The following is a 22913-nucleotide window of genomic DNA, read 5'->3' as shown; positions in this document are numbered from 1 at the left end:
CAATTGAGTCTGTCGACACTATGGGGAAAATTTATTCTGATGAGTTTTTGAAGGGCTTACAATATTTGTAACAACTTATATAATACATTCTGATGAACATTCTGCATTCAGTGGTCAAAAGAAACAAAATTTCCCTAAATTTCCCGAAGGAAGAAATCTATTATTGATTAATCAGCAATAATATGTTGACCATAAAGTAACAAAAGCAATGTTCCAATGTTTTTATTGGTTACCCATCGCAGTCTTTGACTCCATCATGAACAAATTCCCAATGACAATCATTTGGATGGAGTTTTGTAGTGAAATAGTGAAACGAGGTAAGTCAGCTTATCCTCAACTTCGTGATGAATACCCCAAAAATTACATGAAATAGCGGAATTTTCATGGTAACATTGTTTGTAGGAACAAATCAATTTTTTTATTGCTTCCAGTTTTCAAGATATCTATCACAATGAGGCTGGAGATAAGTGAATTGAACTTGTTTTATGACTTAACTATAGAATTTTGATGATTAGTCGGTTATTTTTGTACTTTTATATTGTGCACTTCACCCCTGGCCAGGGGAAGAAACTGCTTAATGGAATTGATGGAGATTGGCTGCTTTGGGGCACTTGTTTTTGTTACTACCGCGTTGAATCCATTGAGATCATCAGCTGTGTAAGTGACAGTCCTTATTGAACCATCAGCCTCGACCACGGAGTACTCTCCCTTCACGATATCACCATCCCTCTCCTCCCACGCGGATTTCGTGTCTCCTGTGTACCCATCGAGGACTCCGTAGTTGAAAGAATATTTGGGGTGTTCCTGGGCAACAGAGAAAGAGAGAGATCACTGGAATCCCCGATATTTTTAGCAGACAAAAAGCATTCTTTTATAAAAAGTTGACGACAGAGAGATCTGCTGAGACTTTTGCGTTTATTTTTTGCTGTAAGAATTCCAATAAAAATGGCTCAAAAAATGCGGCAAAAATATTTCCAAATTATTTTCTAAAAATCCGCGAAATTGGTAAATTAAATTCGAAATAATTAAAAACTATTTATATTCATGAGTTAAATGAAATTCTAAACGAAAATCCTCGAGATTCGCCCTCGTTACGGATTTCGTTACGTATAATTTCAGACATAATCTTCAGCAAATTTTAAAAATTATTTCCTTTCTTAATCCTTTCACTCCCAAAATACCTGTTGTTGTTGATTGTTATGATGCGCAATAACAGATCCCGAGGATTTAATAATCGGCGGTGCAACATAAACCAAAGAGGAAGTCTTTCGAAGGGGCGTGTAAGAGATTGGCGAAGAAACTCTCACATAAATTGGCTCCAACTCGTCATTTCCTAACTTCTTGTCTGAAATTCCAAATGCACAGGCGATTGGCAATTGCTGAGAGTGGCTCTGTGATGGGCCTATTTCTTCACAAGGAATACTGTGACTGAATGGTCTTGGCCTAGAAAGAATCAACAACTAATTAAAAATGTACAAAAAAACAACAAAAAAAAATTTTTTTGCAACTCTGAAAAATTGTCTATCAACCGAAAATCCATTATTCGACGACTTGACAATTTATTTAGATCACCTCCTATAGAATTGAGCCTCAATCGTCACGAAAATCAATGCAGAGACTGCTATTACCTGCGAACAAAGCACAAAAAATATAAATTGCACGTTACACATAATGCGATGAGTGGGTAAACACCCATTAGATTGCGGAAAAAAATTAAAAACATTTCTCTTGCATAATGTACCCTTTAAGGAGTCCGCACCTCAACATTTGATGATCAGTACGACACATACATTTATGACATTCATGTAACGAGCCACTCGAGTTTATATTTCTCCTTGCGAAGTTTCGGAAGATTGATGGTCACTCAAAATTCGGAGAACACGGTACCGATGGTTAATTGGTATTATTGAATTGTATATTGTCAATATTTATTTATTATTACTAATATCAATTGCGTGCAGTTTAAATTTGAAGTGTCACTGCATAATTAATTAATGATTGAAAAACGCCTCCCTACAGTTTCATCAACAATTAAATTATTCTCGTGCTATTTTTCAAAATTGGAGTTCTCGAGGATCAGTGGGTTTAAGAGAAAATGTTCGAAAAAACAAAACTATAATTTTCTGAATTTTAGAACTGAAAATGAAGTAGATAATTAATTGAAAAAAATGGTTAAAATAAAAAATTATACGTGAGAAAACTAATTGAAAAAAAATGAAAATAAATACCTGGAAAACAATCATTTCTGTGCAAAAAAAAATCACGGAATTGAAATCCAAACACCTGAAGCGTATGTTGTATTGCTGAGTGTACCCGAGTATTGCAGCATCCCTGGTGCAATCCCATCTTTATATACCGCGCAACATTCACTCGTTTGTATGGTTTTTTTATGTACCTTTTTCCCATCCCAAGTGCTCATCCTCCAGTGAGCGTGTAAGTAAAAGCACTTTTGCTTTACTTACTCAGGCAAATGCGCAATTTCAGTATTGAATCCCGTGAATACCGTAAATACTGAGTGATTGTTGAATAAGAAGTGCAGATCAAAGGGGAGAAATTGGTTCAACATTGCATAAGCAATTTTCTTTTATTTACTCTGTACTTCATCCCCTTTTTTGCGGAATACTATTTTTCCAATAAAACTTATTCGCAGTTGTTTCAAAATTTAATTTTAAAACCAGGAAAATGAATTTTATAGAATGTAATGAGATTATATAATTATTTTAAATAATTATCGATATTTCAATGTTCAATTTTTCAAAAAATTGAATGTTTTTTATCTCATTGTTCAAAAAATTAATGAATCGAAACGTCTTGAGTTCGTCATGAAATATGATTCAGTTTCATTACGAGTCAGATATATTCATTGAGTTCACCTTCAACATCGAAAAATTCCAATATTTTGTCTATGCAATTCACCATTAAATGAAAAACCATAAAAATCCATTTAATCACTCCCTCCCACCCTCAACAATTTAATCCGTTTGGATTTTGACCGTTTGGGTTATCTGACACTGAAGAGTTGCTTGCGCATCATCAATAAATCAATAATCCTTAATCGAATTATTCTCAATGAGAAAATGGAATGATGTGCTGGCTAAATTTGTGGAATTGAATGCAGATGATTCGTCAATAATATGTGGGAATCGGTACTGTCTCTCCGATAAACAAACGTTTTGTCTTGCTCGAAAAAAAAACTGTTTTGTAATGCTGTCAGTGCAGACGTTTCTCTCGTCTCATATGTAAATCATTTCATGTTGCCATAATTCCAGTGTCTCTTGAATTCATTTGTCAAGGACAGATCATAATTCATGAATGCAAGATTATAGAAGACTATGGGACCAAGAGATAGTATAGATATTTCAGGACGAGTGTCATAGGGATATTCAATGGCGTGGTGTTGTGTTCGGAACTCAATGTGAGGACCAACATGGCCTTTTTAATTATCCTCTTCTTCCCTTCCATTTTACCCTGTGGAAATTTCACCCTTCATTCACCTTCCGTTTGATCTCCAAGACTGCTTGGTCAAAAACAACCTTTAACCCTTAGAAATCCCATCCTTGCAGGAACCATCTGATGACTCCGATCGTCTCTCCCGTAAAAAAAACTGACCTTAAAATTCAATTAACCCTACGTCATGCTGAGGCCAATTCCTGTAAGAAAAAAAAGCATTTCAGAAGATATTCTTCATTGTTTTATCGTTTCATTCCAAAGAAGTGAGTCTCAACCTAGAATTAAAAATTGGACAAGGGAAAATAACTACAAACTGATTACTCCCCGACGAGACCCCGTTAATCATGCAAAAAAAACTGGAAACACATTGTTAATGAGGAGCATCCAGTTTCCTCCCGTCCCTCGGGTTTTTGTCTCTCTCCGCCGCTATCAGTGATCATTTGACACTTGACCTGGAGCATCGTGTCAATGTCCAAGAGACCGGTGCCACAAAGACGTTTAATTGAACCCTTCAGACGTAGTTCGGCCAATCAATCTGTCATGTCTGGATCGATGATTTAAACACCTAGGGTTCACGTGAATCACCGATTCAGAGTTGTAAATAATAAAATAAAAAAATATTAATTTAACGTTTTTAATACAGTAGTGACGTGGGAAAAATAAGAAAACAAATAGCGCGTGTCTCTACCCGGTCTCTTATTTGTTCCATCAGTGCAACGTCGATTGTCGATCGCGCACGAGACTTCAGACGGAAGATCATTGTGAAATTATTTCGTAAGATAAATGAATAATTAAATGAAATCATGAATTCATGAATAAATAAAATAAGAATCAAATTTTTACCTTAAAAAAACGTTGGATAATTTTCTATTTGTGAAAAAAATTTTGAGTGAATTTTTCTGGTTTTGCTTGGGAAGTTAGATTTAAAGGTGAAGTAGACATATGAAATCCCGATGGAATTCTATGAATTTCTTCTACCTCCGATTTAGAAGTGAGTGAAACGTAATTATATTCGAGGGTGAGAGCCCAGGCCCCTCGTGGTTGTCATTTATTTTCCTTATAAAATAAAAGTTTTGAGATTTTTCATCGTCCAAGAAGTTCTCCCATCGGATTTTTCAAAACATAGAATAGTTATCACCGAGGTGAGTGAATCTTTGAGGTATTGAGAGTGAATGTGAAGTGACAGGGAAAGTTTTCTCATGATTTTTTAATGATTTTTGGATTTGAAATTTTTATAAGGGTCAGTTTCGACCGGTTGGGGGCAGTGGTCAGGAGACTGTATTTAACTTTTAATGTCTCTTGATAATGAACGATTTTAGGTTAAAAGAAAAAACAAAAAGTCTTTGGATGTCTACTTTTTTTACAATATTTATAAGTCAATCATTGAAATAATTAATCACTTGTAGAAAAAACTTTGCTTTGTTTTTTTTAATACAGAAGTTGTAGGGCACCTTTTAAAACTCGTAGAAAAATAATATTCAAACTGATTTCATCTGGATATATTTTTCAATGGAGGAAAACTTAATTATCTAATTTTTTTATATAAATTGAACTAGCCACCAGGAGCTAGAATTCTTTTGTTTAATCGAGCAAACAAAAAATGTCTCTCATAAAAACCTTATCTGTGATATTTCTGTCAAGTTCATGGGAGAAAAAAATAGGGTCCATCAGTGGTGGATAGGGGGCAGTGTCAGAGCAGAAATGAGAATGTCAGACGAAGGATTTTACCAAGGACATTCTTCATATAACGAGAATCAAGATAGTAGGTTCCAACGAATAAAAAAATAATAACAGGAGAAAATAAATAATGAAAAGAAAATTTTCCTGCTTTGCCTAATTGCGCTCTTGTTACGCGGCTCAACGTAATTGCAATTGTCGAAACGAAGACGATTGTATCTCATTCAGTAACAAGTGTCAATAATTCACCGTTGCAGACACAATGATCGTTAGAACAGCTATAAATTAGGATTATTGGACGCCCGCTGGGCTGATCTACGACGATACCAAGGAGAATTTATCTTGTTTTTATCCAGAAAAGGATCTCTAACTCTTTATTTTTCTCGGGCAAAATCCACTATTACTTATTAGAGTCCAATGCTTGAGATAATTACCATTGAGAATTTTTCCCCTCAATCATATTGACCACAAGAAAATCATCACCGAGGGAATTGTCAAAACTGTCACACCGTGACGTGACTCAACTCTTCCATTCCTCCTCTAGGAGACTGAACCTCAATACTTCACTAGTTTTCATCTATTTTCGAGTGTCGAATGTTATCAGTCGAATCGAGTAATGAAATGTTTAATTTACGAACTTTGAACTCACATCCAACACTCAGTTTACATCGATCCACTTCAAGATGAAGACAGCCTGAATACACACACTGTTTTCAATCGCAATTGATCGAAAATAATTTACCTCTGGTGTATGCCAGAGCTGGGGGCCATCCGCCTCATGGTGAATTCTCCATCTCTTGCATAATCGCCAGTGAAAGCCCGGAAAATCATCTGAAATGAATGATGTTCGTTAAAAATTAGCTATGATAATTTCCAAGCGATTGCAAAAATCCTGGCCATGTTGATAACCCTTGATTATCAATAAAATATCACTCAAAATTCTCGTCTTCTTTCTCCCTCTTATAGGTCAAGTCCAGTAAATCAAGGACCGAAGCAGCGAGTGGAAAATTTTAAGTTTGAAATTCTCTGAGAGTGGAGGATATCCAAGAGTTTTGGCAGTTTTTCTCCTGAGAAATGCTTATCGATTTTTTATTTTATCTTTCTAATTTCGACACAACTAATTTTTTCTTTCAGTATGACTTCATAACTGCCAATCATTTGCCCTCAGATCATCAATCAGCTCTCTGATTCTTGAATAAACAATCACTTTTGGCTGATTCATCACAATGATTAATCTGATCAAAGTATCCTGATTACTCCATCTGAGTTCCATCTAAAATCAGTGAAAACAGCGCTAGATCATTAGTATTTCTTCCCATTCGTATTTTTCGTTCATTATTTGTGTTAAACTACACCGAAGGATCGAAAAAAAATGAATTTTATTTAATGAAGCGCAAGGAAGGGGATGTTATCAAACTGACGATTCTGATTTGAAGCCTTGGGAATAGATGTGTTCACTATCAACACTAATTCAGCGTAACAGCTTGAGGTGGTGCGCGGGCGCCTTCCGATTTTTATTTAGATGGTTTATCGGGGGAAAATGTGAAGTGGCTGAGAGCCAGTGGTGGCGGACACCCCAACAAGAGAGGATTTCAATTTCTTTGCGAGGTGCTAGCATACCCTCATCTCCCAATAGTGACTAAAAATCATAAAAAATCATTCCAATCGTGAATTTCGATTTTTTAAATAACATAAGAATCATTTCAATTTATATTATTAATGTGAAATAAACACACGAAAAATATGTTGAGTTTCATTCTAAAAAAGAAAAGTTAAAATTCAGAAGTCAACGATGCGGTTTCGTCTTGTTTAAAGTTAAGTTAATGTTTTTGTGAGCGAAATATTTTTTGCAAAAAGCCAAAATGATTGGATAATTTGTTATATCCACTTTGCTGAGTTAATCCGTAAGTGAAATATTGAATAAATTTATAAGATGACGAAAAAAAATTTTTGCATTACTTTTGTTGGCGAAATTCTAATGTTTGTTTGTCCAAATCGTTCAATTGTCTTTTGTGACGAATCGAATAATTTTCAGACAATCAGCTAAGCTGATAAATACTATACCAAATTTAATTTTCCTATTGATTTTTTTTGTTATTTTATTTGTTTAAAGTTCTGAAATCTCAGAGGTCGGTTATTTACACTATCTTCATGTTCCAATTCATACACATTATTTTAATTAAAAAGATTACGTACTTGAAATTTTGAAATGACACGCTTTTAGATATTTACATATCTCTTCAATGTACTTATGGTGAGCGGCATTTGCAAATTTTTTCGTAGTCCATGATTTCGAGCAGTTGAATTGTGTCAAATTAGCTATTAATTTTAAACGCTCTCGGTAGTATCATGGACAATAGCACATGATCGAAATCTTGTATTTTTGTCTTATAAGTTCAACCGGGATCGCTAATTATTCCAATCCTTGCCAAAGAGGCAACAAGATGGTAGTGATTAACTCTGACTCGATTAACAATAACAATATTTTTTCTCTTGAGTTTGCAATTTTGGTAACCGGGCTCTGCAGACCTTCTCAATTAAGAGCTATTAATAATGAGTACCTTTTGTTATCTCCGCATTTACCGCCTGATCTATAATTTTTTTTACCACTTTCCCATTGATTTGATAATTTTTTTTCACTCGTGTTTTGATAAAAGAATTTTTTGTACCAACAAACGAATATATAATTTCTTTGCATTTATTCAACAATGAAACATGAAAAAAATTGACGATATAACAATTGTTCCCTTATTGCGATAGTATTTATCTTCCTCTTCGTAGTGTCTTTGTATTAAATTATAACAAATTTTTTTTACAATCACCTAAAAATTTGTGGAATTGCATTCTGAAATTTTTATTTTTGGATTGACAATGATGCTCACAACAATTGAACCTGTAGTCCTCTAAATAAATCCTCCACCCAGGAATGCGTAAATATTTATCATGAGGATGACAACCGTAGCCACTGGATTTTCCAGGCTTTTTCACGATCGATTGACTTTACTTTATTTCACAACACCTCAATTCTCATTCGAAACCGAAAATAGAGAAGAATTACCAGGAGTTCTGCTATTCGCTACCAATAATCAGAAACGTGACTGGAATTATCGCTCTGAATTGACGAAGTGGTTTTACACTCTCACCTTTCCGACCCTCCCCGTCAGAAATAAACAGATACCACACTGAAAATTAATAAGAAATTGAAAACAAATAAAAAACTTTCATTTTTTTATTACTTAGAATTAACATTCATTGTAGAAAAAATCGTTGAAAAACTTTTGAACCTTCATTTTGACTGTAAATTCAATGGGGTTATTTTTTTTATTCGTTTCAGTTGACATTCCGTATCAACAATGGAGAAATCCCAAGCATCCCTTAGCAATTTGTCAACTATCCTGAACCAAACTGACATGGAACTCCCCATTGACATGAGGTTTAATGAGGGTCACATGGTGAGCATCATCACCTACAGTATCCTGATGGTCATCTCGATAATTGGAAACAGTACGGTTCTCTTCTTGATCCTCCAGAGGAGGAGATCAAATCGCTCCAGGATTAATACGATGCTGTTGCACCTGGCGGTGGCAGATTTAATGGTGAGATAATGATGTTTTAAAATTATGGGGATATCACTGCTAATAAATTTGAGTGAAACCCCCCCCCCCCCCCAAAAAAATAATCAATAGTTTGTGTAGAATGATAAGTTTTTCAAAACATCTCACCTTTTATTTTGGTAGAAAAGAATTTGCCAAATTTCTAGATAATCTTTATTTAGCTTTTCTCTGCGTACGATAACAGCTCTTCGATGATTTATCTGATTCTCTCAGGTGGCCGTTTTAATGATGCCACTGGAGATCGGCTGGGCAATAACAGTCTCATGGAGAGCTGGGGATTCCATGTGCCGGATTATGGCGTTTTTCCGAATATTCGGAATTTATTTGTCGTCATTTATCCTCATTTGCATCAGCGTTGACAGGTAGGCGTTAAAAACTATGAAAATTCAAGTGATTATTGCTCTAACATGTTTTTCTCGGTTCGTTAAGGTATTACGCGGTTCTGAGGCCCCTTCTGCTAACGGATGTTGACAGAAGGGGAAAAATAATGCTCGTCGGGGCCTGGATGGGGGCGATTCTTTGTTCAGCACCTCAGGTTAGTTTTATCGATTGCTTGCATTCGAAAATAGCATGATAAGATTGATATGATGGAGAACTCTCACCAGTAAAATCCAATAGTCAAGGGTTGAAAATTGTTCGATTACCAATTTAATCAATTAAGACATTTTTAATATCTCCCTAATCGAACTGCTCATCTTCCTACTTCTAGATGATAATTTTTCACGTTGAGGTACATCCTAACTACACCTGGTACGAGCAATGTATCACCCTGAACTCATTTCCAACAGGCGGTCACGAGCTGACGTACTCTCTCTTCGGGATGATCATGACGTACTGTGTCCCCCTGATAGTCATAATTTTTACTTACTCAAGTATTCTTCTTGAGATATACAAAAAGTCCCGTGAGTCTGTGCACGGTGAGTAGTGTTGAGAGGAGTATCAGTGTCATGCAGAGAATAAAAATTCAATTTCAGATTTTTTTTTGTCTGCACTTGAGTATCAGTTGAATATATCAGAAATCACTCATTCAGACACCAATAGTCAGCACTCATAATTATCGTGCAATGATCATACAGAACTTCATCACGATTATCGAGTGAAAAAGTTGAACCAACAACGAACGATTGTTTCACATACAGACAAAATACGGAGGTCGTCGTTGGGCTTTCTGGGAAGGGCTAAGATAAGGACACTCAAGATGACCATCATTATTGTCCTCGTTTTTTTCGTTTGCTGGACACCTTACTATATCATGTCTATTTGGTGAGTCTTTAGTCTCTTACTTTCCTAGTTAAACATCGCACTTGTAAGTCCATTGACTTCAGCCTCATGTGAACATTGAATAATCTTATTTATCTCTCATGTTCCCCGATTGCTAATTTTCCTCCATTTGTCAATCACAGGTATTGGTACGACCCTAAAAGTGCCAAAAGTGTTGATCAGCGTGTCCAAAGGGCCCTTTTCCTCTTCGCCTGCACCAACTCCTGCATGAACCCTATCGTCTACGGTGCCTTCAACATCCGGACAAACGCAAAAGTGAGTTCCAAACCACCTGCAATTTTCTCTTCTACTATTTTCCTTCTTTCTCATTCATTGAATAACACTTGTAGAAATCCATGAGAGCACCCACACTAGAGACTCGGGTAACACCACTATCTCTGTCTGTAAGACTTGTCGACTGATAGTAGTTAGCGAAGCAAAAGGATCTGTGTTCATGAAGATTCTCAAGTTCCCAATGAAAAATGTAATATGTGAATTCAATGATTGCGCGCTAAAGTGGATTTTCCTACAATTTTTTATACTACATATTTATTCTATTGTTCGCCAAAGACAGTTAATCCTCATAATTTATAATTTGTAATCATTTTTAGAATTAAACGAGATTTTTATTATTTTTTCAATGACTTTTTGTTTATTTCCCCACATGTGCATTGAAAAAATTTAATTAATTATTAAATTTTCAGTACTCCACGCTTTCATTTTCCACTGATGATGACAATAAAGTCTCTTCGACTGCTCAATTTTTTTTTGTTTTAAGGCCCCGCTTATTTTTTCCGCATTTTTCCGATTGAAGGCAACTAAATTTCCTTGAAAGTGCACCTGTTTTTCATTCCTCAACTCTTTTCGTTGATTTATCCATTTCCTCAGTTTAATGAAATGATTAAAATTGACGAGTGTGACATGAAAAGATGAAAATTTCCAGAATTCAACGTCCCGTCATGGTGGAACAATCGGCAAGAGGATATCGATAGAGAACGTCGTCTGTCGTGTGACGTGGAAACGTCCTGGCACTGGCTCCCGTGAGCCCAGTCTACCTAATCAGGACACACCCGACACTGATGTGTCCCTCAATATTGCCAATCAACTGTCACACACCATAGGGATAAATCATGACAGTAAGGGCGATCAACCGAATCCCCAACTATTCATTAAATCTCAATTGTTACGGTATTACCCCCTATCGTGGCACTGGATCATTTGGAAATTGCGGAATAAGTTCTACATCACATGAAGCCATTCCCCACCTATTATTTATTAAATAAATTGATGATCATTCTATAGATTATTGATATTAAGAGATAGAATAGCTTTTAGTTTCCAAATTATTTTGCTTTTTAATTTTACTAATTTAATGATTTTCTGTAGGTTTTTTGGATCAATATTAAAGATCGAAGAAAATTCATTGAGTATTGTATCATTTATTCGAAAGATTATTCATTGTTTGAATTAATTTTTTGAGAAAAAAATAATATACATTATTGCATTATTAATAAGGCACCGGGTAAACGTTGGATGATTTCTCTGTGGCTTCAATTGTTTAATAAAAATACTGAGCAATTTTGGTTTCAGTCGGCAATGGGAGCAAAGTGTGAGGAATAAAATCTCCTTGGAGTGAATTTATCATCACAGAAGAATTACAATCACTCGTTTCCATAATACAACCCCATTGATATCCCTTCCTTAAACCAGTGGAGCCCTCAAGGAAAATTGAAAAGAAATGCATTTGTCTAAGTGTGTCAAAGTAATTTCTAAAATTATCAACGTTCCCCTCGCAAAATTAGTGTCAAAATCAGTTAATCAATGTCTAATTGTTGAATTATAAGGAGAATGTTTAAATTATTTGAGTTGCGTGGGGTTCTAGACCGTCTGGACTGCAAGAAGACCTTCTCGTTAAAATGGTGGTGAGTTTATTAAGAATCTACTGATTTTTTTCCGTCTTTGATTTCGATTTTGATCTCATTTAATAGCAATTAAAGATGGTGTGACTTTAACTTCGTGGGCAGAACTACTTCCCACGTATTCTCATCCACTTTGAGGCGCATTTCTAATTATTCAAGATTAAGAATTTCTGGATATTCAGGTAAGAATAAAAATATAACTTGTAATTTTTTCTTAATATAAAGAGATAATTTCTGCTAAACAAAAGATTCTAATAAATTATTCACTATTCAAGAAATGAATCAATTAACAAACTTCATCAAAGACACAGCCACCTGCATATCATTTTTGCAATAACAAATTAATGAAAACATATTCATTAATGCGTAGTGTTTCAGCAGAACAAATTGACAATTGTTTTCCTAAAATGACGAAAGATATATCGTCCGGAATCATAGTGATCCGAGCAAGAGGAATGCCTAATTTACTATTTGTTCCAATAACTTTATTTTTAACTTCAATTTCAAAGAAGAATTTTTCAATTTTTCAATTCCCGGAGCTAACAAATAATCCCATCATTTCCACATGTTCACTCTCCCCATTTACCCATGACATCCCAGAAAAACTAAATAAAAGTAAAAATAAATAAAAATGAATGCATGAGAATAATCGTGGGCGCTGTATAAAACTCAGTGGATTGAGTTCCTGAGGCCCAGTGCCGACACTGACCGTTCACCGCACGCGTCTCGCACTCTATGAGGCACAGTGCCAAGTAAACTGCATTACATGATTGTGTGAAAAGTATTTTTTAATCGTTAAAACCCATCGATTAAATTCCGAATTGAATGTATTAAATTTGAAAAATCAGTGCATTGGATAAATCATTGACATTTTTTAATTATTCTATCGTGATGGTGGGACTCAGGGGGGTTGCAACAGCCCTCCTACTGACGACCTTTTCGGTTCTTGTTATAGCAATTACGTACGATGAAGGTAATCAATAAAATAATAAATCGAATTAATGAAAATCAAAAAATTGAAATCAATCAAATGTCCACTAATTTTGTGTTAGAATTTTAGCTGAATTTCTTTTCGCGTATTCTCTCATACTTTCGAGGAAGATCCGGCTGATAACTCTTCGGAAGGGTCAAGTTGCTAATAAAGATAATTTTTTTAGGTCAAAAAAATAGAAATTTCAACGTCAAACCTCTTTTTTCAATGATGAAGAATTTTTAAAGTTTTCCAGGCAATTTTATAAATGTTACTTGCAATTAATTAATAAAGCATGGATTGGTATGAGCAGTTAATTTATCAATAACTGATTGTATGGAAGATTTAATGATTGGAAGAAATTTATTCAGGAAGCTGTAGATGAAATGCTGCGATTTTTAATGAATTCTCCACAAATGAAGATATTTCTTCTCCAGCGCAGACCAACTGTCTATTATTATTCACGGAAACATAACACTCAGTATATTTATAACGTTCCTTATGTTAACGATGGAGTGGCTTTCGAAAGCCCTCCATTTCTCTCCCACCGGGTCACAGAAGGCTTTTCTCGAAAAATATAAAATAAAAATAAACAAAATAACGAGAACAACATTGCAGCATCTAACACGCAACCAAAAAGCGAGAACCAGTCTCCCCTTTGCGAGAAAATTCCGGTAGTTGCGTAGTTGCTTGCAGCCAGGGTCACACTATGAGTTCAATCAACTCTATTATTGTTTTATCAACAACTAATGGGAATAAATGAAGAGAATTGAAGAACATAAGCAACACAATGAATTTGTTGAATTCAGGAAAAATTGGACATCTTTTTTGCTGGAACATTTTTGATGATGAACACTTTTTCACAAAAATTTCACATACCATTTTATCTTAATACTATTGATCATTAAAATAATTAGCTAATTAACAAAATTGTTAAAAATAAAAGTCTTTAATTCTCGAGATCTCATTTTATTTTGCAAATTTCGAAAAAAAGATTGGATTCAGAGGAAAGAGTTAATAATAAATTTTTTCTCTGAAATTTCATTCTCTACAAAAAATATTTTATGAGATTTTTGCCTAGCTATCAATTTCACTAGTTTTCTCCTTCACAAACATATTCTGTATTCACGCAAAGTTGTAGAACGTCATTATTCATCAAATGTTGGTATCACCTCGCGGTTATAACGGTTGTACTCAAATAGGTAACGATGCGGTGAACGCATTTGGTCCATAGTTCGTAAGATTACTAAAAGGGAAATTGTAATTACTCGGGTTTCTTTGGGGTTTTCAACGAATCGTTACGAATGGGATGTATTTATTGGGCAATTCAGTATTTAGGTCAAAGTCTTGAATCATTGAATTTTACACGGTATTTATCGTTGACAAATGCCCCTATTCAATTTCCATTCATCAATTAACGGAAAGTTGCGGAAAAACGATTTTTTCATTTAATAAATGTATAGAGTGGTGTGAAAAATCATTTTATCATTTTCTTTTTACCCTTGATAATTGTTTCTGTGGGTTCATTATTATCCAACACTCGTGGACCCACGCAGGACTCACAATTGTTCTAATTACCATAGGAGGTGTGATGATGCTGAGAGACTGGCGTTACTGATTCCATCCAAATGATGCAATGATATATTTTTTCACCTTTGATTCAGTCACTTATCCGAGTGACTAACGTGAGGTTTCAAGGGCTTTAATGAATCATTTGTGCATTGAGTGGATGATGAATACATTAGAAATATTTATAAATAATTTCTCAATTAGAATAATGATTATTGTCTATTCGTCTTCATGAAATGATGGCATTTATGCAATTTCACTTTAACTTTGCTTCGTTATTTGGAATGTATCTCCAAGACAGTCTTAGTTGAGGGATTTGGTGCAGAATTTAGGGTGGACCAGGAAAATCCAAAGATTATCACACCAAACGAATATTAATTTTATTTAATACGCGTGGTCAATTTCAATGCGGTTTCTACAATGAATTTATAATGAGTTAACGTTGAAATACAAATTTATATTAAATTATTAATTTTATTGGTAATTTAATTTGTTGAGTTTTATTGATGGTTTATGATACGTTACGGTGAAATTTTCCGTTGAACACCAATTGCGAAGTAACTGTTGAGGGGGATGATGGTCTGAAGAATTCGGCTGGTGACCGTTGACCGATGACCGATGAGTCACAATCATTGCCGAAGTGTTTCGGTAAAAACCCGCCCGATTTTAGCTTCATTTTAAAGAGACTGTTTTTACGAGAAATCCACTTTCCTAAAAAAAGATTTTGGCGTAAGTGCACCCATCTCACTTAGGAATTCATGAAAGTGAGGGGATAAATAAGGACATTCAAGGATTCAATCTGTGCGTTCACCTTTCCTCCCATTTTTAAAAATAAAAATAGAATGGAAGAGTGTGAAAGCAGATAGACGATTAAGATTTTTCAAATGTAGTCGCGTTGAAGTGAACTTGATTTTATTTTTGCTAATAGAGTGATTTTCTCTTGTAGCTTTAACTCGGAGTTTCGAGGAAGCACAGTACGACGATGTCTTCGCAATAGTTGTGAGACATCCCAAGGAGAAAAAGTTCAGTCATCACGTGGGGAAACAGACTCTGGTAGCCGCCAAGTATGGCCACCCAAAAACAAAATTTTTACTTATGTTTGATACTATTTCAAAAAGAGGTAATTAATGTCACGAGACTTTGTTTTTCTTTCAATGTCAAAAAAAGTCATAAGCATAGTCATCTGGATTTTGTTAAAGTTCAATGTGAAAGGTTTCCGCAGGAAAAATGATATTTTTTTCTAGTATTTCTGGAGACTGTAGCGGATAAGAGTGATGGAAGACAGCAGATAGAAATCAGTGACGTGAATGCCTCGGAACCTAAGAGGAACATAGTCTTCATGATCCACCAGAAGAAGCCGAATTCCAAAATCGATGTGTACGTGGACTGTCATCTGATTGGAGAGCTTCCCCTGAATACAACATTTAGAGATGCTATGGAGCAGGGACTTGAAGAATCAACGTTTCAAGTGGTAAATCAATAATCATCATAAAAATCCGTCAAGACTCAGCACTGGTGACACCCTGGTTAGAACTCCCTGAAGCGTGAGAAAGTCAAGTTCAGGTTAATTATTGATATTTGTCACATCTCAGTTGGCAGCTTAAAAAATGTCTTCAAAATGCAAAAACAAATTGATAAATTTCCCTATACCGTTATTGAGTTATTGAGAGAGAAAGATGCTCTCGTGGATCGTTAGATGATGCACGAATATTTAGGAATGAGAAAATTGGAAAAAACAATTAAATTAATCATGCAAATAGTCGATCTACATGCTCGACGGTTCACCCACGCACTCGATAAACAGACTAACCTAGAAATCCGATTTCCCAATCTTAGTGGGACACATATGGGCGTATCCGCGAGATTTCACAGCTTGTCTTCCCTTGCCCTCCCCTGATTTTCATCATGATAAATAAAACACGAATAACAGCATAAGAGTGCATAAACTAAAGGAAGGTACAGAGAGTCTCTGACCAGTGAATTCTCGTGGGATGGACCAGATTCTAAATATGGAACGAAGAGATTGAGGGATCAAAACGTATGCGCCCACTAGGCATTTCGATGTTTTTGTTTACGTGAAAATTTCATTTATCAAGATTTTCACTTTTAACGAACTCGCGAGCCTTTCTTGTGATAAATAAAATCGAAATTTTTCGTCAACTTTCTGACATTGAAGAATTAATTCGTGAGTTGTTGTATTTAGCTTAGAAACGAACAAGTTATAATTTATTATTTGGCAGATATCTCAGAAATTAATGTTTATGGTTAAATGTCATAAAACTATTGTTGTAGGCAGGACAATTGTTGTCAAAAAATATTTCATGGCTTTTTTCCCTAAATCCACTAGTTCCTCAGATGGCTTCAAAATAATACAGCTCCTGCGTTTCCTTATTTTCTTTATCTCACCAGTTGGGCTCAATAATCGTTAATTAATTTATGTTCATCTGAAGGAAATAAGTCATATTGTTGTTCCCAGTTCAGGGACAGAAAATACAGTCCCAAGATCTACAGGAGCTCCAGGATACGTGACGGTTGGAAGCAAGCAGAATGTGTCACAAACAATCTCCACGACGTTGACTACGATTTTCCGACTGCCAATGTCTCCACAAGAGTGAGGAGACGGGGGGATCAACCCAGTATCCACACAATCGATGAGATAAGTAAGTGAATACTTTAGTAATTAATTGACTCACTCTTCGACCAATTTCAGCACCTCTGGATACATCATCACCGCTATTATTCTGTTCACGCGAAGGTACAACTCGATAATTAACACACTCAACCACTTGAAAGAACACATTGTCTTCAATACTTCCATAATTATAGACAACTGATGCTTCCAATCACTTGCTTCACTGTGATTAAAGGGAACCTCACCTTAATGTTTCAAATTGTCTTGTTCTCAGTTATAAATTCTCTCTAATTATTACTGTTCATGTAGTTGAATCCATTGTTCATTGATATTCACCACTCCATCGGCCTTTTTCTACCCTTTTTTCGGTGTTGTAAGAGGGATGCGACCGCGTCGTGCGTTGTTGTCCGGCATTTTTGGCGCCCAATAGTGCACCAACACATGGCGGACTATCGCACGACTAGTGGTGCCTTCTTTTTGGCGTATAACCAATCGCGGAATTTTATTTTATTTTCAGACGGTTGTGTTGGTGAACGAACGCTGATTAAAACTCTGAATTCGCTCATTGAATTTACGAAACGAATTTGGGAAGAACTTCAGATAAATGTGAGCTGCAAAAATATTATTACAATGAAAAAACCCTTTTGTGTTTTCTTCTCTCTTCTACTCAATTATTAATTTTCATTTTATTTCTTTACAGACTCAGGAGACTCGATACATCAGGAAACTCGTTGAAGAGTGTAATGCCTGCAAGCCCGGATTTATCGGTAAAATAGATCTTCTGAATGTGGAAATAATATTTATCAACACTGCTGACTAATCCGTAGTTTATTAGATATTAAATGGGAGATTTGCGTTTTATTTTAGTAATGCCGACGACACCTCCACCCCCACCGCGTCCAACCTGCAGTTACAATCCACCCCCCTGCCATGCAGCAGCGGTCTGCAGAGATACAGCTACAGGTCCCACCTGTGTGTGCCCGCCAGGTTGGATGGGCAATGGAATTCAGTGTGAGAGGGTTCGGACTTGTCAGGAGAATCCGTGCTTCCAGGGGGTGAGGTGTGAAGACTCAAGTCGAGGTTACAGGTGAGGTGAACAGGGAAACGGGAAATAGTAAAACATGAGAGAAAGAGGGAAACAAAAAATGAAGAAAAAAGAGAGCATGTCGTGTCGCAGTTTTGCTCTCGGCCAATTCCAGGCTTCTTTGTTCAGCAGAACAATGGATAAGGGAAAGCTCACATGTGTTGAAGAGATAAGACAGAAACGTTTGAAATAAACACTACTCGAGTTTTATTTTTATTTAGACTTGAAACCGTGACTATTGAATTTACGTTTGTCATTATATTTTGTGTTGTTTTTCAAGGAACTCCCTTTCTGCAGCGAATTTTGGAGAGTACTAAATTTGGTTTAGAATTAAAATAGTTGACATTTGGGTTTTTAATGCAACGGTTTTTATCATCCTAGTGAATGTATTTGTTCCTTGTTCATTGTCCTGTTGTTTTGGCATTTCTTCTGATTTTCTAAAATTTCATATGGGGTTGACTTTCATTTGGTCCTTTTTTTATACTATTTCAAAATTCGTGAATGAAAATGGCCAATGAGTACCCTCTATAATACTCAACCCCAGAACATGACATCAGGATTACTAGGGATTTTTTAAAAATGAAGGTCAAAGGACCCTCAAAGATCTTCAGTGTTAGGAGACAAACGATTTTGAAGAATGTTTAGGGTAAAGAGCCAACCTACTTTAAAATCATTTTTTTATCCCAGATGTGGACCATGTCCACCAGGTTACACTGGTGACGGTGAGCGTTGCAGCCGGATTATCAATCACTGCGAGAGGAACCCATGTGGCCACGGCGGCTCTTGTCATCCCCACGTAGATCATCCCTATTATCGCTGCCAAGGTTGCTTATCGGGCTTCGTTTTAGTCGGCTCCGAGTGTCGCGATGTCGATGAATGTGATCTCCACAATCCATGTGGACCACAGCAGGAGTGCAAGAACACACCGGGGTCTTACAGGTGCGACCGTCCAACCTGGAACAATTATTAGAAATTCCATATCAATGAGCACTTGAAATTATCCAAAAACGATGTGTGAAAAAAAATTTTTTCGGGAGAATTTTGATGTTTCTATAATTTTTTTTTCATGGATGAAATGAGAAAAAATTGATAAATTTTTCACAATATCATCAACAATTTTTTTCTGACACAGGCTCGTCGATAATTCGTATTATCAAACAAAAAACATATGCTTCATTTTTTTACTTTCTCATTTCATCAAATCATTTTTAAAGTTTTCTTAATTTACAAAAAAACACTTAATTTTTCTTCTTTTCGTCACTTTGCACTCAAACTTCTCTACTTGTACTTAAATAATACTTGTAATTACATAAAAAAGCTATTCGAAAGGAAAAAGATTATGAAAATAAGATGAAATCCCGAATTTAATTATTACGCCCCTCTTTCCCTTTTAATTAGAACGAGATAAAAAAAAAACTTAATTGATGATTTTGATGAAGTCAATAGTACTATTATCTCGAGTAATTGAACACGAAGATGAGTCAGATAGAAGGGGAATTGAATGGAGTGAGAGAATGGCTGGGTGGATGGGCAATGAATAAATAAGTCAATAATTACCCACCCAAATTCCGTGTAAATGCCTGCTGCCCGTCGATAGATGCATACAGTGTCCTGCGGGCTTCCGAGGCTCACGAGCTGGATGTGTGGACATCAACGAGTGCAACGATGGACGAAATGGGGGATGCGTACCCAATTCCCAGTGCATAAATACTGAGGTATGTTCCAGGAATGCATTGAGAGAATTTTAGTTGGAAGAATTACTAGTTTTTTCTTTTTTTTTCGTTGAGGATCAAACGACTCTTGAAAATGTTCGAGGTTGAGGGTCAAAGTGTCACAAAAATAAAATGACCCTCAAGGACGTTCGAAATTGACAGCTAAATTATTTTGAGTGTCAAACGATCCTTACGACTATATGGCCGTCAATCCTAAACGGTCTCACAGTTTGTTTGATCCTCAACTCTAAGCATCCTGACCGATTTTTTGGATCCACTAAAATTTTTCACCTGATTACAGGGTTCGTCTAGGTGTGGGCCATGCCTTCCAGGCTTCAGAGGCAATCAATCAGTTGGATGTCACGAGGCGGGTAACGTCTGCGCTGATAGAGTTACCGTATGCCATGAACGGGCTTCATGCAAATGTATCGTACCAAATATTGAATACACTTGTCAGGTAATTCCTCTCTTTCAATTTTAGTTTCATATTTATCAACACACAAATATATTACACATTGGTCCCGTTATAATTCTCTTACTCAAGGATCCAATGTTGATCATTATACAATTCCATTCCCTTTCACAATCACTTAATAACAACATCCCCTAATTCCATAAAAAATAAATCAATGAATTAATAATTATTAGTGTCAAGTCGGATGGGCTGGAGACGGTTACGTCTGCGGTTTAGACACCGACAACGATGGACATCCAGACGAAGAGCTCAGAAGCGACGGTGAAATAATCGAAGCTGATAACTGTCGCTACGTCCCCAACAGTGGTCAGGAGGACGCAGACGGTGACGGCATAGGAGACGCCTGCGACGACGATGCCGATGATGACGGTGTCCTAAATTCCTCGGATAACTGCCCTCTCGACGCGAACCGAGAGCAAGAAGACACCGATCGCGACCGAAAAGACGACGTCGGGGATGTTTGCGACAATTGTCCCTCCGTCTACAATCCGGACCAGAGAAACACCGATGGAGATGAGCTCGGAGATGCCTGTGATCCAGACATCGATAATGATGGTAAGAAATTCACAAAAAGGCTCGCTAATTCAAGATTGATCAAGTAAACAAAAATCTGTAGATTTTTCCAATCCATCCTTGTCTTAAAAAATGTTGATTTTCGTGATTTCAGGCCTTCTGAATGACAACGACAACTGTCCCTATGTCAAAAACGAGGACCAGTACGACAGAGATGGTGATGGAGTAGGAGATGCGTGTGACAATTGTCCAGCGGTTGCCAATCGCAATCAGAACGACACGGACAGGGATGGAGTTGGTGACGCCTGCGATAATAATCGTGACAGGGATAGAGATGGATATCAGGATGACATCGATAACTGTCCAGATGTGCCCAATGCTGATCAACGTGACACGGATAATGACGGAAAGGGAGATGCCTGTGACGACGATATCGACGGTGATGGGGTCTCTAATTTCGTCGATAACTGTCCTTATGTATACAATCCACGACAGGAAACCACGAAAGGTACTTCACATTGGCATCCTACGAATCTCATTTATATTGGGGTTTCCTTTAAATTTTAAAGACGAATTTCAAATCTCTAACTTATTTGATGCAATAAAAATAGGTGGGCCTAGTGGTGATGCCTGCTGGGATGACAACGACAATGATACGATAGCGAATCCTTACGACAATTGTCCGAACAACAGTCAGATCTGGACAACAGATTTTAGAAAATACGAGACGATTGCCTTGGATCCAGTTGGAGATGCTCAGGTCGATCCCAATTGGCTGATTCACGATGATGGAGCGGAGATTACACAGACTATCAACAGTGATCCTGGGATTGCCATTGGTAAATGCATTTTTTTTCTCACACAAAAAAAAGGCCTTTTGAAATCTAAATGGAAGAGAAAGAGAAACCTTCTAATTGTTCTTTCCAATTCCCTCCGAAAAATATACTCATCCATAGAATTACGTGCTGGCACTGCAACATTTCTCTGACTCTTTTGCCAACTTTCCCATCGTGGCTCAATTTTATCCCTTAATGAATTCCTTCTTTTCCATTAATCAGGACTTGACAAATTTGCCGGCGTAAACTACGAAGGCACAATGTTCGTCAACACAGACATCGACGACGACTATATAGGCTTCGTATTTGCCTACCAGAACAATCGTAAATTCTACGTGGTGATGTGGAAGAAGAGTCCGCAGACCTACTGGCGTTCTGAGCCCTTCAGAGCGGTTGCCGAGCCTGGAATTCAGCTGAAACTCGTTGACTCCGAGACGGGACCTGGCCGAGAGCTCAGAAACAGCCTCTGGCACACGGAGAGCACACCTAGCCAAGTAACTCTCCTCTGGAAGGACCCGCAGAATGTTGGATGGAAGGAGAAGACCTCCTACAGATGGGAGTTGCTCCACAGGCCCAGGATTGGACTCATCAGGCTCTGGATTTATCAAGGGGAGAAGACTGTCGCTGACTCTGGGAATATTTTCAATTCTGTACTCAAGGGAGGCAGATTAGGGGTCTTCTGCTTCTCCCAGGAGATGATTAGGTGGTCACATTTGCAGTACAGCTGCAGAGGTCAGTTGATAATTATTTCTTAATTTTTTTAAAGGATGAGCGAGTGTTGAAGTTCAGATATATGTTATTAATGTCTTTTGAGAAGAATAAAAAGGAGGCAAAGAGTCGTGAAGGTAAAATAGAAACAACTTAGCCTTCACCTGTCCCTGCCAGTTGACGTTCAACATTTTTTAAGGCTGATGAAACGAAAATCACTATTACTTTCCACCCTTCCAACCTTTTCAACGATTTTATTACTTCCAAAATGACTTATGTATGATATTTTTCAATTATAGAAACAGTTCCCAAGATCGTTTACGACGAGCTTCCATCAGGTCTTCAATCGAAAGTCGGGATTGACTCGCCCAAGTATTAATAAAGAAGGAAGAGACTCCAGAAGAAAAAATGAGAGACTAATATATTTAAATCCAATGAATCTATTTTTTAAATAAATAATAGTGAGACATGAAATGAGAGAACACAAATGTAAT

General features: G+C 36.6%; 3 protein-coding genes across 18 annotated transcripts; 2 read left to right on the top strand and 1 right to left on the bottom strand.

Moving 5' to 3' along the window:
- Nucleotides 1-3: 3 nt before the first annotated feature.
- LOC135165297 (cuticle protein 19-like) lies at nucleotides 4-17537 on the bottom strand. Of its 6 annotated transcripts, XM_064126452.1 has the most exons (7): nucleotides 5777-5917; nucleotides 5562-5704; nucleotides 3903-4015; nucleotides 3495-3650; nucleotides 1530-1628; nucleotides 1182-1443; nucleotides 4-804 (listed from the first exon to the last, which is right to left on the bottom strand). In XM_064126452.1, exons 5-7 carry the CDS (start codon nucleotides 1538-1540, stop codon nucleotides 520-522), a joined length of 558 nt encoding a protein of 185 aa, XP_063982522.1. In that variant the 5' UTR covers nucleotides 1541-1628; nucleotides 3495-3650; nucleotides 3903-4015; nucleotides 5562-5704; nucleotides 5777-5917; the 3' UTR covers nucleotides 4-519. The 6 variants fall into 6 exon arrangements, with proteins under 6 accessions (XP_063982522.1, XP_063982518.1, XP_063982523.1 ...); XM_064126448.1 differs by lacking the exons at nucleotides 3495-3650; nucleotides 3903-4015 and adding an exon at nucleotides 17153-17537 and having other exon boundaries at nucleotides 1573-1628; nucleotides 5777-5958; XM_064126453.1 differs by lacking the exon at nucleotides 3903-4015.
- Nucleotides 3991-11424, top strand: LOC135165293 (adipokinetic hormone/corazonin-related peptide receptor variant I). 10 transcript variants are annotated; one of them, XM_064126438.1, is made up of 8 exons: nucleotides 3991-4224; nucleotides 8462-8723; nucleotides 8955-9103; nucleotides 9171-9276; nucleotides 9451-9658; nucleotides 9818-10004; nucleotides 10145-10277; nucleotides 10945-11424. In XM_064126438.1, the coding sequence occupies exons 2-8, from the start codon at nucleotides 8481-8483 to the stop codon at nucleotides 11251-11253; spliced, it is 1335 nt and encodes a 444-aa protein (XP_063982508.1). In that variant the 5' UTR covers nucleotides 3991-4224; nucleotides 8462-8480; the 3' UTR covers nucleotides 11254-11424. The 10 variants fall into 10 exon arrangements, with proteins under 10 accessions (XP_063982508.1, XP_063982509.1, XP_063982506.1 ...); XM_064126439.1 differs by having other exon boundaries at nucleotides 3991-4379; XM_064126436.1 differs by having other exon boundaries at nucleotides 3991-4441.
- On the top strand, nucleotides 12603-22907 carry LOC135165285 (cartilage oligomeric matrix protein). 2 transcript variants are annotated; one of them, XM_064126419.1, is made up of 15 exons: nucleotides 12603-12893; nucleotides 15406-15579; nucleotides 15704-15930; nucleotides 16936-17119; nucleotides 17609-17697; nucleotides 17792-17858; nucleotides 17959-18178; nucleotides 18863-19114; nucleotides 19773-19890; nucleotides 20189-20344; nucleotides 20536-20917; nucleotides 21030-21383; nucleotides 21487-21714; nucleotides 21934-22443; nucleotides 22719-22907. In XM_064126419.1, exons 1-15 carry the CDS (start codon nucleotides 12812-12814, stop codon nucleotides 22796-22798), a joined length of 3123 nt encoding a protein of 1040 aa, XP_063982489.1. In that variant the 5' UTR covers nucleotides 12603-12811; the 3' UTR covers nucleotides 22799-22907. The 2 variants fall into 2 exon arrangements, with proteins under 2 accessions (XP_063982489.1, XP_063982488.1); XM_064126418.1 differs by lacking the exon at nucleotides 12603-12893 and adding an exon at nucleotides 14828-15188.
- Nucleotides 22908-22913: the final 6 nt, after the last annotated feature.

This window comes from Diachasmimorpha longicaudata, chromosome 8 (assembly GCF_034640455.1).
Source record: "Diachasmimorpha longicaudata isolate KC_UGA_2023 chromosome 8, iyDiaLong2, whole genome shotgun sequence".
Taxonomy (NCBI): Eukaryota; Metazoa; Arthropoda; class Insecta; order Hymenoptera; family Braconidae; genus Diachasmimorpha; species Diachasmimorpha longicaudata.
Note: the sequence above shows the minus strand (reverse complement) of the source record. Positions and strands in the feature narration are given on the sequence as shown.